The sequence below is a fragment of the Scyliorhinus torazame genome, chromosome 3, assembly GCF_047496885.1.
Source record: "Scyliorhinus torazame isolate Kashiwa2021f chromosome 3, sScyTor2.1, whole genome shotgun sequence".
NCBI classification, from domain to species: Eukaryota; Metazoa; Chordata; class Chondrichthyes; order Carcharhiniformes; family Scyliorhinidae; genus Scyliorhinus; species Scyliorhinus torazame.
Genome location: NC_092709.1, coordinates 330,742,218 through 330,758,130, shown reverse-complemented (window position 1 = coordinate 330,758,130; position 15,913 = coordinate 330,742,218). Strand labels below are relative to the sequence as shown.

General features: G+C 45.0%; 1 protein-coding gene across 1 annotated transcript in view; it reads left to right on the top strand.

Moving 5' to 3' along the window:
* Window positions 1–15,913, top strand: part of atrn (attractin) — a 471,138-nt gene that overhangs the window by 225,501 nt on the left and 229,724 nt on the right. Inside the window, exons 22-24 of the mRNA XM_072497666.1 lie at window positions 3,114–3,208; window positions 3,793–3,871; window positions 5,754–5,908. Of these exons, the coding sequence (XP_072353767.1) occupies window positions 3,114–3,208; window positions 3,793–3,871; window positions 5,754–5,908 (329 nt within the window). The remainder of the gene's footprint in view (window positions 1–3,113; window positions 3,209–3,792; window positions 3,872–5,753; window positions 5,909–15,913) is intronic.

The following is a 15,913-nucleotide window of genomic DNA, read 5'->3' as shown; positions in this document are numbered from 1 at the left end:
GATCACCACCAATCTCTCCGCAATCTCCTCAGCCATCTTCTTTAGAACCCTACGGTGTAGTCCATCCGGTCCAGGTGAGGTATCCACCCTCAGACCTTTCAGTTTCCCCTGAACCTTCTCCTTACTGATGGCCACTGCACTCACCTTGAGATAGACTTGTGTCTCAACTAATGATTGGTCAACGCTGCTTTCTGGAGTTGCGGTCCCTTAAGCCAGGAGCCTATTCAGTTCCTCTTCTAGTCAAAGTTAACATTCGTGTTATCTCTTTATTCTGCGGCCTGAGAAACACACGCTAATCTTTTCTCTCACAGCACTTTAAAAGTCTGTATGAATAATCAAGTGTTAATATTATGCTTATAATTACAAAAGTAATTTGTGTTCAAAATTACATTTCCAGCCTTTTTAACATATCTATTAATGAATTACTTATTATTTAATTGTTTCGTAATTAAGACTGTCTACTTAACTAATCTGTCTTGCTTCCAATCACACTGGATTGCTTTTATTAAAATGGCTTCCATCGATTTTAGCAGAAAATGCTTAAGAACATATTAACTCAGCCTGCAAAATGATAGTCACACTAAAACTAGTGATTTTCAAACTACCAATTCCTGTATTGCCCCAATCTGATTTACTGTATTTGGTGCATTTGTGCATCCATGCCCAGTAACCCTGATTTAGACATCATTAGTTTCTTCCTTAGTTCAACTTCACTTATTAACTAAGTATTCTGTATACTAGTGCTTTCTATCCGTCCCAGCATTTTGTGTATCCTTGTATTCCCCCCTCATATTTCCTATTCCATATTTCCTAGGGGCTTTCATTGAAGTAACTTCATTGAAGCCTACTTGTGACAATAAGCGATTATCTATTTTATCTATTGGTTCCCAAACCCCTGCTGAGTCTCAGTATCGTTCGCAGCTGCTCCCACAGTTTGCAGCCCTCTCGACAGTACTGAAGGTAGCAGGTTGGGTTGAGAAAATGGTTAATAAAGCACACAGTCTCTTGGGCTTTATCAATCGGGGCATGGAGTACAAAAGCAGGGATGTTAAACCAGTTTAAAACACTGGTTTGACCTCAACTGGAGTATTGCGTCAAGTTCTTAGGAAGGCATTAAGAATGGGTGCAGAAATGATTTACGAGGCTTCTACCAGGGTGAGAAACTTGAGTTATGTTGATAGATTGGAATTATTGGGATTGTTTTCCTTGGAGAAGAGAAGATCTGATGGAGGTATTCAAAATCCTGAGGGGTCTGAAGAGCAGCTAGGGAGATGCTGCTCCCCTTGGTGGAAGGATTGAGAGCCAGAGGGCATAAACTTAAGCTAATTGGCAAAAGGAGCAACGGTAAGATGGGGAAAAACGTTGTTATTCAATGAGTGGTTCGGATCTGAAATGCTCTGAAGTTCAATCAAGGCATTCAAGAAGAAATTGGATTAATATATGGGAAGGAATAATGAGCAGGGCTACGAGGAGAAGGAGGGGGAGTGGCACTAGGTAATCGCTCTTTTGGAGAGCGAACAGGCCAGGCCAGGCCAAGTGTCCACCTTATGTGGTCTAACCTATTGTAATATGCCTTGAAGGATGTCACGAGAAGGGAAATGCATCATGTGATCAAGTCTTCATTTCATTATTTCTTTGAGCTGAGCACAGGCATAGCTCTGATGTTCTCAAGCTTTGAACTTATGTATAACTGTTCTCATGTGCCTAGTCTTAATAAATGAACCCACATGTTCACCCAATCACTTGAGTGAATGGGGTGTCTTGTACAGTGAATAAGGCCAATCAACTACATCATTATAATAACATGACATGGTGATCAGCAGTGATTACACAGGTGGCAGCAAGATTAAGTACAGGTACGATACAGTAAACAGCCTTAGATCATGCCATATGGCATGAGAAAACCCTCCATGTTTTCGTTCGACCACTGTGAAGTTGTAGTGTCGGAGAGTGTGGAAAATGCAGTATCGTGACTGAGGAAAAGCATCAGAAGCACACCACTGAGCTAGTAGCAGCTTTAGCCATATCTTTTGCCCTTGTGTTGGCCTCCACTCTTAATGAGAATAGGATCATTCATGGAGTTTTTGTCTCCTGATGGTTGCTGAATTGTATATGGCTATTCATAGAACATAGTGCAGAAGGAAGCTATTCGGCCCATCGAGTCTGCACCGACCCACTTAAGCCCTCACCTCCACCCTATCCCCGTAACCCAATAACCCCTCCTAACCTTTTTGATCACTAAGGGCAATTTATCATGGCCAATCCACCTAACCTGGACGTCTTTGGACTGTGGGAGAAAACCGGAGCACCCGTAGGAAATCCACGCAGACATGGGGAGAACGTGCAGACTCTGCACAGACAGTGACCCAGAGGGGAATCGAACCTGGGACCTTGGCGCTGTGAAGCCACAGTGCTATGCACTTGTGCTAACGTGCTGCCCAGTCATGGCTGACTGGCTGGGCTGCAGTGCTGTGACCTGATCTATTGATTGTAGAATTGCATTGCATGTTGCTTCTGCTGTTTAGAATACAGTTGGGTATATTTTGCAGCTTCATCAGTTTGGCAGCTCTTGTTGCTGATGCTGCCCTCGGCTTGTAGTTTTCTACATGTTTCATTGAAATAGGGTCAGTCACCTGGAACAAATCATGTACAGGGCCATGTGGTTACAGATTGTGGTATACAGTTCTGCTACTAATACCTAACAGCACTGCATGAATGAAGATGGGACTTGATCGACAGGAGAATGACAAAGTAGTCACTCCTACCAGGATAGGCACATTGAATTGCAAGTCCTGATTTTGTTTTTGATGATTGAATTGTTTTGATCGAGAGATGTAACTTCTGACCACAGGATCACATTTGTGCCATCACTGAGACTCTAGCTTCCACCTCTAACTTTGTTTGACACTGTCCGTGCCTCAGCACACCTGCTGGAACCCTGATCCATTGCTACCTGGCTAGCAATAAATGCTGGCCTAACCAGCTAAGCTCACATCCCATGAATTAATTTTTAAAAACCCAATAAGAGACCCTATAAAAGTATATAATATTTTGAATGGATGTTTCTGTCCCTTACATTTCAGTTCATCCTTTTAGTTTCTTTTCTTTCACAGATACTCTGCTGATCGACTACCAGTTCACCTTCAGCCTCTCTCAGGAGGATGATCGTTACTACACTGCCATCAACTTTGTAGCCACCCCTGAGGAAGTAAGTATCTCTGGTGACTGACTTTAGCTAGGGCTTTAATCTAGTTCAGTGTCTCTATTAGAAGTGAGTTTGTGTGCCTTTGGCCTGTTTCTTGCAGACAAATCCACAGGATATAAAATCTCATCAGGCAATAGTGGCTATTCATTTGACAATCTTTTTTAGAAATCCTGCAGGGGACAGAGAAATATGGAGTTGGAAACATGTAAAGGCTTCAGATGAAGACCTGGGCAATTGCGTGGTCTGAGTGGGCTTTTGTGTTATTATCTTGGCTGCTTTGTATGTTTTACAGCCTTCACTTAGACTCACGGCCTTATCTTGTGAAGTTCTGAATTCAGAGCTTGAGTGTATAGTGATGTCTGAATCTTATGGTTCTCCTAGTCTTTCTCTCGTGCAAAGTTTTTTCTGATTTCGAAAGTTAAAATAATTGTCTTATAGGTGCTAGGAATATCTCAAAATTTTGCAGCTGTGACCCATAGTCTTTCAATCCTCAGCACTGCTTATTGTTCTTTCCACCCCATTGGTAGTTGATTGTTAATTTTCTGAAAACTCTTCTTAAACAAATCTTTTTTTCATTTTCCTTTCAGCAAAACCGAGACTTGGACATGTTTATTAATGCATCGAAAAATTTCAACCTCAACATCACGTGGTCCAGTAGCTTTTTAGGTAAGATTGATGGAGACAATCATTTAACTATATTAAGGGGATGGGGTTTGATGTGTTGTGTATTTTTGCAAAAATTAGGAGCAACAATTTGTGATTTATCTTGTTTGGTCCTTGGAATGATGTACATCTATCTACCACATTCTTTAACTTCTGCCTGATGAGATAATAGGGAAAAAAGACACTTCCCTTCATGTAGCTATTCGATGGTTGGACAGAAATCAGCAGTAAGACCAGGCTGCTTTCCCAGACTTCATTCCCATTCTTCAAAGGGTATTTCCCAGCTTGACTTGTTAACTAAACAAGCATTCCAATGCATTACAGCAAGCAGAACACACAAACACTTAAAGAATTAAAATACCAGGTCTGGTTGTTGGAGAATCCTGAACAGGAGGCTATGATAAAGTTAGAGCTATTTTGGAGTGAAATCAGGGATCACATTCTCACCGAGTAGTGAAAATCTGGATCGCTGTTCCTCTAAAAGGATGTGAATGCTGGATTAATTCAACTTATTTCTGCATCACTCGCGCAACCAGCATTTATTACACACTGCAAATTGCAGAACTGAATAGCTTACTAGACCATTTCTTATAGATACAGCCAACAATTAGGAAAATAATTGGCATGTTGGCAAATGGGGTACAAGAGTAAGGATCATAGATTATAGAATTTACAGTGCAGAAGGAGGCCATTCGGCCCATCGAGTCTGCACCTGCCCTTACAAAGAGTACTCTACTCAAGCCCACGCCTCTACCCTATCCCCGTAACCCCCACTTAACCTTTTCCGGACACGAATAGCAATTTAGCATGGCCAATCCACCTAACCCGCACAGCTTTGGACTGTGGGAGGAACCCGGAGCATCGAGGCTTGGCTACAATTGTATAGGACTTTGGTGAGACCACACCTGGAGTGCTGTTTACAGTTTTGCTCTCTATAGTTAAGGCCTTAGAGAGGATGCAACAAAGGTTCATTAGATGAGGATTGATCCCTGAAGTGGGTATGACTATGGTGGGTTGTTGCTTGGCTAATTTGTGGGAACAATTGCCCCAGCTGTTAACAAGGAGCACTTTGCAGGATCAGTCGGATCAGGTGTGCCACTGTCATTTCAAATCTCTAAGTTATTGTTGGGTGTCCGGTTTCATTCCTTTCAGACTTTGTGATGGTCTGTAGTGGGCTTGCTAGGCCATTTCAGAGGGCATTTAAGAGTGTGGTTCTGTAGTTGTATGTAGGCCAAACCAGGTAAGGGCGTCAAGTTTTCTTCCTTAAATGACCTCGGTGAACCAGGTTTTACGACATTCGATGATGGATTCATGGTCACCGAGGCTCAATTAAAAATACATTCCAGATTTACTAATTGAAGTTCAATACCACCAGCTGCTGTGGTGGGAATAGAGCCCGTGTTCCCAGAACATCAGCCAGGGCCTCTGGATTGCTAGTCCAGTGGCATTGCCACTACGTCACCACCCCTTTTCTCTCTATTTCTTCCTTTAAGATGCCCCTTAAAATGCAGGTTAGTGACCAAACCTTGGGCCATCTTCCTGAATATCCCTTGATTTTGTTTAATAATAAGCTCCAGTGAAATGTCTTGTTAGGTTTTCCAATGTTAAAGACTCTTATCCAAGTACAAGTTGTTATCGTAGCTACACACGTGAGCAAACTTAACTGGTGCTTTTTTGCTGTGTCGAACATCAAAGTAGCTGTACGTAAATGTGCTTTCGCTCTGCTGCATGTGTTGTATTCTATACATTTTTTGTCTCCATCTTCTGTGAGCTCTTTTGCTATTGTGTGTGACCACAATTTCTCACCCTTAGCAGTGCTGAATTTCATGTTTTTGCATACATTATTCGATTTTGAAAAAATGCTGATTTTGATTCTGTGCTTCAGGCACACCACCAGGTGAAGAAATGCCAATTGTTTCAAAGACCAACATCAAGGAATACAAGGATAGCTTCTCCAACGAAAAGTTTGATTTTCGCAACAATCCCAATATCACCTTTTTTGTGTATGTCAACAACTTCACCTGGCCTATTAAGATACAGGTTAGTTCCTTTAAACTTTCTTCCATCTGGGTTATTTTAGTTGAGTACTTTTTGTTCTCTTTTTAAGAAAGGTTCAAAATGGGCGACACGGTGGCACAGTAGTTAGCACTGTTGCATCACAGCACCAGGGTCCCAGGTTCGATTTCCGGCTTGGGTCATTATCTGTGTGGAGTCTGCACGTTCTCCCTGGGTCTGCGTGGGTTTCCTCCCACCAGTCCCGAAAAACATGCTGTTAGGTAATTTGGACATTCTGAATTCTCCCTCAGTGTACCCGAACAGGCGCCGGAATGTGTCGACCACGTAACTTCATTGCCGTGTTAATGTAAGCATACTTGTGATAATAAAGATTATTTTTTAAAAAAACCTTTCCTGCCTCTTCGAATCTAATTAACTTGTTGTTAAAATTAATAATTTTAATTAATCGCTTTCAACCTGCTTTCTGTTAATAATAATAATCGCTTATTGTCACAAGTAGGCTTCAATGAAGTTACTGTGAAAAGTTAGGACTTTTGCTATTAATTCAGTTACTGTTATATTAAACTTGGTTGAAATTTTTGATTGAAAAATAATTCAGTGGATGCTGAATATCTGAAATACAAACAGAAAATGCTGAAAATACTCCGGTTTTTAGATTGGTTTATGGGATGTGGTGGCGCTGGCACGGCCAGCATTTATTGCCTATCCTTATTGCTGGTGAGAAAGACGTGGTGGAATGTAACTGAATTGCTGTAGCCTATGTGGAGTAGTTAAACCCTCAGTGCCGTTGCACCAGACAGCATCTGTGGAGAGAGAAGCAGAGTTACCGTTTCAGCCTTTCAAAGAGAATCAGGGGTGCGATTCTCCGACCCCCCACCAGGTCGGAGAATTGGCAGGGGCTGGCGTGAATCCCGCCCCTGCCGTGTCCCGAATTCTCCGCCACCAGAGTTTCGGCGGGGGCGGGAATCGCGCCGCACCGGTTGGCGGGAATCGCGGCGGGCCCACCCTGGGCGATTCTCCGGCCCGCGATGGGCCGAGGTCCCGCTGCTGTCAACCCTCTCCAGGCGGTGTGGATTAGACCTCCTCTTCAACGGTGGGACAAGGCGGCGCTCCGGGGTCGTGGGGGGGGGGGGTGCGGGGTGATCTGGCCCTGGGGGTTGCCCCCACGGTGGCCTGGCCCGCGATCGGGGCCCACCGATCCGCGGGCGGGCCTGTGCCGCGGGGGCACTCTTTTACTTCCGCCTTCGCCATGGTCTTCATTATGGCGGAGGGGGAAGAGACCCCCTCCCCTGCGCATGCGCGTCCGCTGACGCTCCCGCGCATGCGTTGTCTGGCGAAGTCTTTTCGGCGCCGGCTGGTGTGGCGCCAAAGGCCTTTCCCGCCAGCCAGCGGAGCGGCTGAATTCCGCTCCTAAAGGTGCGGATCTCTGCACCTTTTGGGCGGCCCGATGCCGGACTGATCCGCACCGTTTTTGGCGCCGGGTAGCGGACATTGCACCGTTTGCGGAGAATCCCGCCCCCTATTTCTGAATCAACCCCATCCCACTAACTCCTTAACTCTCGGACTGAAGGAGCTTCACAGACGAGCTCTATTTGCCCAGGAAGGGTGCATTGATTGGAACAGAGTGATTGGCTTTGAACCGCTGTGGGAGACACTTGGGAGCTGCTCAGAATTGGGAAAAATAGGCTAATAGCTTGGTGCTATTTCTTCTAAATTGCTTGTTGCCTGACGTTATTCTGCAAGGTGCAAGATGTTGATGTTAATAGATAATTTTTTGAAGAATAAAGGGATTAAGGGTTATGGTGTTCGGGCCGGAAAGTGGAGCTGAGTCCACAAAAGATCAGCCATGATCTCATTGAATGGTGGAGCAGGCTCGAGGGGCCAGATGGCCTACTCCTGCTCAAAGTTCTTATGTAATAGAAGGAATACTGCATTTTAATTAATGTGACACTTGAGCATTCTGAGACCAGACTTTTCTGTTCTAACAGATATTTCTCCTCGCAAACTGCATAATAGCAACCTCAGCTGTTTTGCTGTGACATTTTTCTGTTTCTCTCCATCCTCTGACTGATTTAATGTCTGACAATTAATATTAAATACAAGCAGAAAATGCTGAAATAGTGAAAGGTCATCAGCCTGTAACATTCCAGTTCAGCTTCTGGTCAGTGGTTCGTGGGAAATTCAGCGATGGTAATGCCATTGAATGTCAAGGAAAAAGGTGGTTTACCTATTCGTGGAGATGGTCATTGCCTGACACTTTGGTAACACAAATGTTACTTGCTACTTATCAGCCTATGCCTAAATGTTATCCAAGAATTGCTACAGATGGACACCAACTGCTTCAGTATCTGAGGCACTGTGAATGACACTGAACACTATTCAGTTGTCAATGAACATGCCCACTTTTAATTTTATGATGGAGGGAAGGTCATTGATGAAGCAGCTGAAGATGGTTTGGCCTAGGACACTGTCCTGAGGAACTCCTGTCACAATGTCTTGGGATTAGGATATTTGGCCGACAAACAACCACAATCATCTTCCATTGTGTTAGGTATGACTCCCATCAGTGGAGGGTTTTTTCCCCTGATTCCTATTGAATTTATTTTTGCTGTGGCTCGTCGATACCGCACGTCAAATGCTGCCTTGATGTCAAGGACAGTCGCTCTCTCTCTTGCCTTCTTGAGTTCCATTCTTTTGTCAATGGTGGGACCCAAACTGAGAGTCAGTGAGCAGGTTATTGCTGAGGAAGTATCACTTGATAGCACTGTCGACAATACCGTACCTCACTTTGCTGAATAATGCAGAGGAGGCTGATGGACTAGTTCGTGGTTAGTTTGAACTGGTCCTGTTTTTTGTGGGTAGCACAATTTTCCACGTTGTCGGGTAGATGCGAGTGTTATAACGAGAACAGCTTGGCTAGGGGCATGGCTAGTTCTGGAGCACAAGTCTTCAGTACTATTTGTAATGATATGTGTATATTTTTATATTTATGTTTATGTATATATCCTGTGTAGGTAAGGGTAAAGCCGTGTCTATGTGTCCAGTTTAATAAAAGAAAAGGTTGTTGGAGTCAGATTGTCTGTAGAATCTAAGGGATGGAAGATTTGCATTTCGTAATGAGACTTATGGTGGGTTTCAACTTGCAAGTAAACAGAGTAGATTTTAAATTTGCATTTGAGGATGTGTTGAAATTGATGTGTAGCTGTTGCATTCCAAAGGAATCTCAAAGGACCTTGAACTAACTGCAGTGGGAACAGAGATCATCAAAGAACATTTGTGTTTTACAAGAGATTCATGAGCAAACGGGCAGACGTTCTAAATTTTATTGAGCCGAAGTTAAGATAGGAACATGAAAGGCTTTAATATTTGGGAGCTGGGCTTTCAAAGGGATATTTGAAGACCTGGAGAATTCAGATGAAAGGGGTGAAAAGGGTATTCATGACAGCGGGGCTTCAGCTGTACTGAAGTTCTGTGGGGTGATGTTCCGTTGAAAGCCAGCTCCTGTGCTTTGGAGTGTGTTGAAAAGATGGGAATGTCTTTGAATTCAAGAAAAGCAACCCCGTGTTGGACCAGGAGAATATTTGCCCTGAGGAAAGTATGTTTCACATCTCCCTTTGGAAAAACATATCAGAGTGGAGGTTGTGGATTGTACTTCTGCTAAAGTGAAAGCAATATCCAGTTTAGGTAATGTTTCCTTGATTCTATGGTTAAGAATCTATAAGGGTTGTTGCCACACAGATAATTTTATTATTTAATGCTAATGCATTTTGGGGGTTGTTTTGTAAGATTGTTTTCCATGCATTTTTTATCTTGTGTGCTTTAAATTTTATCTTTTTAATACATTTCAAATGTTAAAAGTTATCGCTGGAGTCTTGTGCTTTTGAGTTCAGTAATTTTCCTACCTCGTTTCTACAATACAAAACAATTACAATCCGACGGGATGGATTTCAACCCGCTATCTAGCTTGTTCAACGTGAACATCAGCTCGTCATCTAACGTTGTCGTAGTCCATTGCTTTTGCAGGATTTTTAAATGTCTTCGATATTGTAATACAGAATACAATTTCCTGATGATACCAAACTTGGAGTGTGGCAAACTGTGAGGATGATACAACTGATGCTAAGTTGCCCTTTAATGTCCAAAAAGGTTAGGTGGGATTACTGGGTTACGGGGATAGGGAGGAGATATGGGCTTAAGTAGGGTGTTCTTTCCAAGGGCCAGTACGGGCTCGATGGGCCGAATAGCCTCCTTCTGCACTAAGTTCTATGATCTGATTCTATAATTGCAAAAAGATATAGGTTTGTAGAATGGGCAGACAAGTGGCAGATTGAATTTAATGCAGCAAGTGTGAGGTGATGCATTTTGGCAGAAGGATAGGAAAGAGTTTCGAAAGACTTGATGGCGGAGTTCTAATGATTGTGTAAGGAGCAGAGGACTGTAGTGGGGGGGGGGGGGGGTCGACTGCATTGATCTTTGAAGGTGGCAGGATATAGTTGAGAATTGTTGGCAAAGCATGTAGAATCCTGGGCTCCATAAATAGAGACATTCAGTAGAACATTATGGAATTTATTCTGAACCTTCATAAGACTCTGGATAAGCTACAACCTGAGTATTGCATGCAGTTCTGGTTTTCACACTTCAGGAAGGATATGTGACGGCCCTTAAGGATGGTGCAGAGGAGATTTAACAGAATGGTTCCAAGCACAAGAGTTTAGCTACAATATTGGGTTGGAGAAGCTGGGGTTGTTTTCCTTCAAGAAAGGATATTGAGGTGCCAATTTTGTAGGGGTGTACAAAATTTTGACCGGTTTAGCTGGGATCAACAAAGAAAAACGGTTCTCATCAACTAATACAAGTACTAGGGACCACAGAATTTAGGTTTGGGAGACACATGGTGTTATATTACCTTACGTAATACATGTATTGGATAAGCATATGGATGATAATGGCATAGTGTAGGTTAGATGGCTTTTGTTTCGGTGCAACATCGTGGGCCGAAGGGCCTGTACTGCGCTGTATCGTTCTATGTTCTATGTATTACACTTTTGAACCAGCCGAGTTGTTGAAATGAGCAATAGCCGCCTTGTAAAGATAAACTAATTGATCGAGTAATGTAAATAAATATTGTGAGTTCTTTTACTTAATACTCAGCTAGTAAAATAAAGTAACAAGTGTCGAGATAACTAATTAAATTATACAATACAATGCTTTGATAACTAATAACTTCTCTCTCTAGCTTTACTATGTCTGTTCTCTCTGCACTCCTGATACATACTCTCAACAGAAAGAATGGGAAAACTATTAATATAGGTCCTGATAGTGAGACCTCTAGTGTTCAATTGCCTGTACTAGCATTACATATATTGAGCATGTATATTAATAGACAAAGATCACTACACATGGGGCATGTGAAAAAGAACGTTTTAAATTCATGTAGTGGTAACAACCTGGAACTCATTGCGGTGGGAGCAGAGACCATCAGTGGTTTCAAAAGGAAATTGGCTAGGCACTCGAACGGGTAATGGAAAACCTGGAAAGGTCATGGAAATTTCCAAAAAAAGGCCCTAAGAAAGAACTTTACAAAGACAGGAATGAGAATTTTGAGTTTGGGCAGAGATGTTTTGTAGGGTGCGATTCAGTGAATTGGCTCCACTCCGGGCACTGGACCAATCACGAGTCACCTTACTCACTCCGTGCTGGCGTGATCTGGATCTCTCCTCACTTGGTGAGATCCAGATATGAATATTTAAATCAGCCTAAATTGCTCATTTAAAACACCGAACAATAGAACCCCAGCTTATTGTTGTAACAATAAGTATCAGTACGAAGTCTTACAACCCCAGGTTTAAGTCCAACAGGTTTGTTTCGATGTCACTAGTGGTGTCTGTACGTTCTCCCCGTGTCTGTGTGGGTTTCCTCCGGGTGCTCCGGTTTCCTTCCACAAGTCCCGAAAGACATGCTGTTCGGTGAATGGGACATTCTGAATTCTGAGTATGAGTTTTTTGCATAGTTCTTGTTTGCAGTAGATGTATGGTTGATTGAAGCTGTGCAGACACCAAAACCATTACCATACATGATTGCATTGGCAATTCTTAAAGAGTGGGAGTGGCAAAACAGGCTAAAGTTGAGTAGGATCCCATGTGTTATCTTAGTTTGAGGTGATATACAGCTATAATAAAATGGTTGAGTTGGGGATGTGGGCTCAAAGTGTGCCCATCTAGCAATATGAACAAAGGAGATGAGGCTGACTTAACATGGCCCTTGTTGCTGCCCTTTGCTGGTATCAACTGACGAAACAAACAAGTTAAATACTCGCTGCCAGTTTGATTTACTTTTATACTGATAACTTTATTCATCTCACTCAAGACTTCATTATATGCTCATTTAAACAGTTGCATACATTTCAAGACTCCCAACTTGAACAAAATACTGCCCGCCAGAGAGAACCTGGCCAGGCTTGGTCTGGATTCACGCATCTCTTAAGGTTTTTAAAAAAATCTAATTTATTCAAGTAACAGTGACCGTTTTAACAAGTAAATAAATAATATATAAACTAAATGGCAACTGCCATAGCAAAAATAACAACTCTCCAGATAATAAAATCAAATAATCCAATATGCATAACCAAGTGCAAATATCTATACAAAAACCACCCCTGAGGACCCACCCGAGCCCAAGCCCCCCCCCCCCCCGGGTTGCTGCTGTTACCTTCCCATTTCCTTTATCGTTCTGCGAGGTAGTCAATGAACGGTTGCCACCGCCTGGTGAACCCTTGAGCCGAGCCCCTTAGTGCGAACTTTATCCGTTCTAGTTTTATAAACCCTGCCATGTTGTTTATCCAGGTCTCCACGCCCGGGGGGTTTGGCTTCCTTCCACATAAGCAATATCTTTCGCCGGGCTACTAGGGACGCAAAGGCCAAAACATCAGCCTCTCTCGCCTCCTGCACTCCCGGCTCTTCTGCAACCCCAAATATAGCCAACCCCCAGCCTGGCTCGACCCAGACCCCCATCACCTTCGAAAGCACATTTGCCACCCCCACCCAGAACCGCTGCAGTGCCGGGCATGACCAAAACATGTGGGTGTGGTTTGCTGGGCTTCTCGAGCATCTCCCACACCTATCCTCTACCCCGAAAAATTTACTGAGTCTTGCTCCGGTCATATGCGCCCTGTGCAAAACCTTGAATTGTATCAGGCTTAGCCTGGCGCACGAGGACGACGAGTTTACCCTACGTAGGGCATCAGCCCACAGCCCCTCCTCAATCTCTTCCCCCAGCTCTTCTTCCCATTTTCCCTTCAGCTCATCCACCATGATCTCCCCCTCGTCCCTCTCTTCCCTGTATATAGCCGACACCTTACCATCCCCCACCCATGTCCCTGAGATCACTCTTTCTTGAATCTCCTGCGTCGGGAGCTGCGGGAATTCCCTCACCTGTTGCCTCGCAAAAGCCCTTAGTTGCATGTACCAAAATGCATTCCCTTGGGACAACCCATATTTTTCCGTCAGCGCTCCCAGACTCGCAAACGTCCCGTCTAAGAACAGATCTCTCAGTTGCACAATCCCAGCTCTCTGCCATGCTCCAAATCCCTCCTCTATTCTCCCCGGGACAAACCTATGATTATTTTGTATCGGGGACCGCACCGAGGCTCCCGTCCTTCCCCTATGCCGTCTCCACTGCCCCCAAATTTTCAGTGTTGCCACCACCACTGGACTTGTGGTGTATTTCTTCGGGGAGAACGGCAACGGCGCCGTCGCCAGTGCTTGTAGGCTGGTTCCTTTGCAGGACGCCATCTCCAATCTCTTCCACGCCGCTCCCTCCCCTTCTCCCATCCACTTACACACAATTGAGATATTGGCGGCCCAGTAGTATTCACTTAGGCCCGGTAGTGCCAGTCCCCCCCTATCCCTGCTACGCTGCAAAAAAACCCTCCTCACTCTCTGGGTCTTCCCAGCCCACACAAAACTCATGACACTTTTCTCGATTTTCTTGAAAAAAGCCTTCGTGACCATCACCGGGAGGCACTGAAACACAAAAAGGAATCTCGGGAGGACTATCATTTTGACTGCCTGCACCCTACCCACCAGTGACAGGGACACCATGTCCCATCTCTTAAAATCCTCCTCCATCTGTTCCACCAATCGTGTTAAATTAAGCCTATGTAAGGTTCCCCAACTCCTGGCTATCTGAATCCCTAAGTATCGGAAATCTCTTGTTACCTTCCTCAGGGGTAAATCATCTATTCCCCTGCTCTGCTCCCCCGGATGCACCACAAACAACGCACTCCTCCCCATATTCAATTTGTACCCCGAGAATTCTCCAAACTCCCTGAGTGTCTGCATTATTTCAGGCATCCCCTCCACTGGGTCCGCAACATACAGCAATAAATCATCTGCATACAATGATACCCGGTGTTCTTCTCCTCCCCTGAGTACTCCCCTCCACTTCCTGGAGCCCCTCAATGCTATAGCCAGGGGCTCAATTGCCAATGCAAACAGTAACGGAGACAGGGGACACCCCTGCCTCGTCCCTCTATAAAGACTGAAGTAGTCAGACCTCTGCCTATTCGTGACCACACTCTCCACCGGGGCCCTATACAGCAGCTGCACCCATCCAATAAACCCTTCTCCAAAACCAAATCTCCTCAGCACTTCCCACAGATAGTCCCACTCCACTCTGTCGAATGCTTTCTCGGCGTCCATCGCCGCCACTATCTCCGCCTCCCCCACTGGTGGGGGCATCATCATCATCCCTAGCAGCCTCTGTATGTTCGTGTTCAGCTGTCTCCCCTTAACAAACCCAGTTTGATCCTCGTGGACCACCCCCGGGACACACTCCTCTATCCTCGTTGCCATCACCTTGGCCAGGAGCTCAGCATCTACGTTTAAAAGGGAAATGGGCCTGTAGGACCCACACTGCAGCGGGTCTTTTTCCTTCTTCAAAAGGAGCGATACCGTCGCCTCCGACATAGTCGGGGGCAACTTCCCCCTTTCCCTGGCCTCATTAAAGGTTCTCGTCAAAAGCGGGGCCAGTAGGTCCATATATTTCCTATAAAATTCCACCGGGAATCCGTCCGGTCCCGGGGCCTTCCCCGCCTGCATGCTCCCAATCCCTTTTACCACCTCCTCCATCTCAATCTGTGCTCCCAGTCCTGCCCTCTCCTGCTCCTCCACCTTTGGGAATTCCAGCTGATCCAGGAAACACATCATTCTCTCCCTCCCCTTCTGAGGGCTGAGCCTTATATAACCTCTCATAGAATGCCTTGAACACCCCATTCACTCTCTCCGCTCCCCGTTCCATCTCTCCATCCTCATCTCTCACCCCACCTATCTCCCTCGCTGCTCCCCTCTTCCTCAATTGGTGGGCCAGTAGCCGACTCGCCTTCTCTCCATACTCGTACTGTACACCCTGTGCCCTCCTCCACTGTGCCTCTGCCTTACCCGTGGTCAGCAGGTCAAATTCCACCTGTAACCTTTGTCTTTCCCTGTACAGTCCCTCTTCCGGTGCCTCTGCATACTGCCTGTCCACCCTCAGAAGTTCTCTCAACAATCGCTCCCTTTCTTTACTCTCTTGCTTCCCTTTATGTGCCCTTATGGATATCAGTTCCCCTCTGACCACCGCCTTCAACGCCTCCCAGACCACTCCCACCTGAACCTCTCCGTTGTCATTAAGCTCCAAGTACCTTTCGATACACCCCCTCACCCTTAAACATGCCCCCTCATCCGCCAATAAGCCCATATCCATTCTCCAGAGTGGGTGCTGTTCTTTTTCCTCTCCTACCTCCAGGTCTACCCAATGTGGAGCGTGGTCCGAAATGGCTATGGCCGTATACTCCGTCCCTGTCACCTTCGGAATCAGTGCCCTTCCCAAGACAAAAAAGTCTATCCGCGAGTATACTTTGTGAACATGGGAGAAAAATGAGAACTCCTTACTCCTAGGCCTAATAAATCTCCAGGGGTCTACTCCTCCCATCTGCTCCATGAAGTCCTTGAGCACCCTGGCCGCTGCCGGCCTCCTCCCGGTCCTGGACCT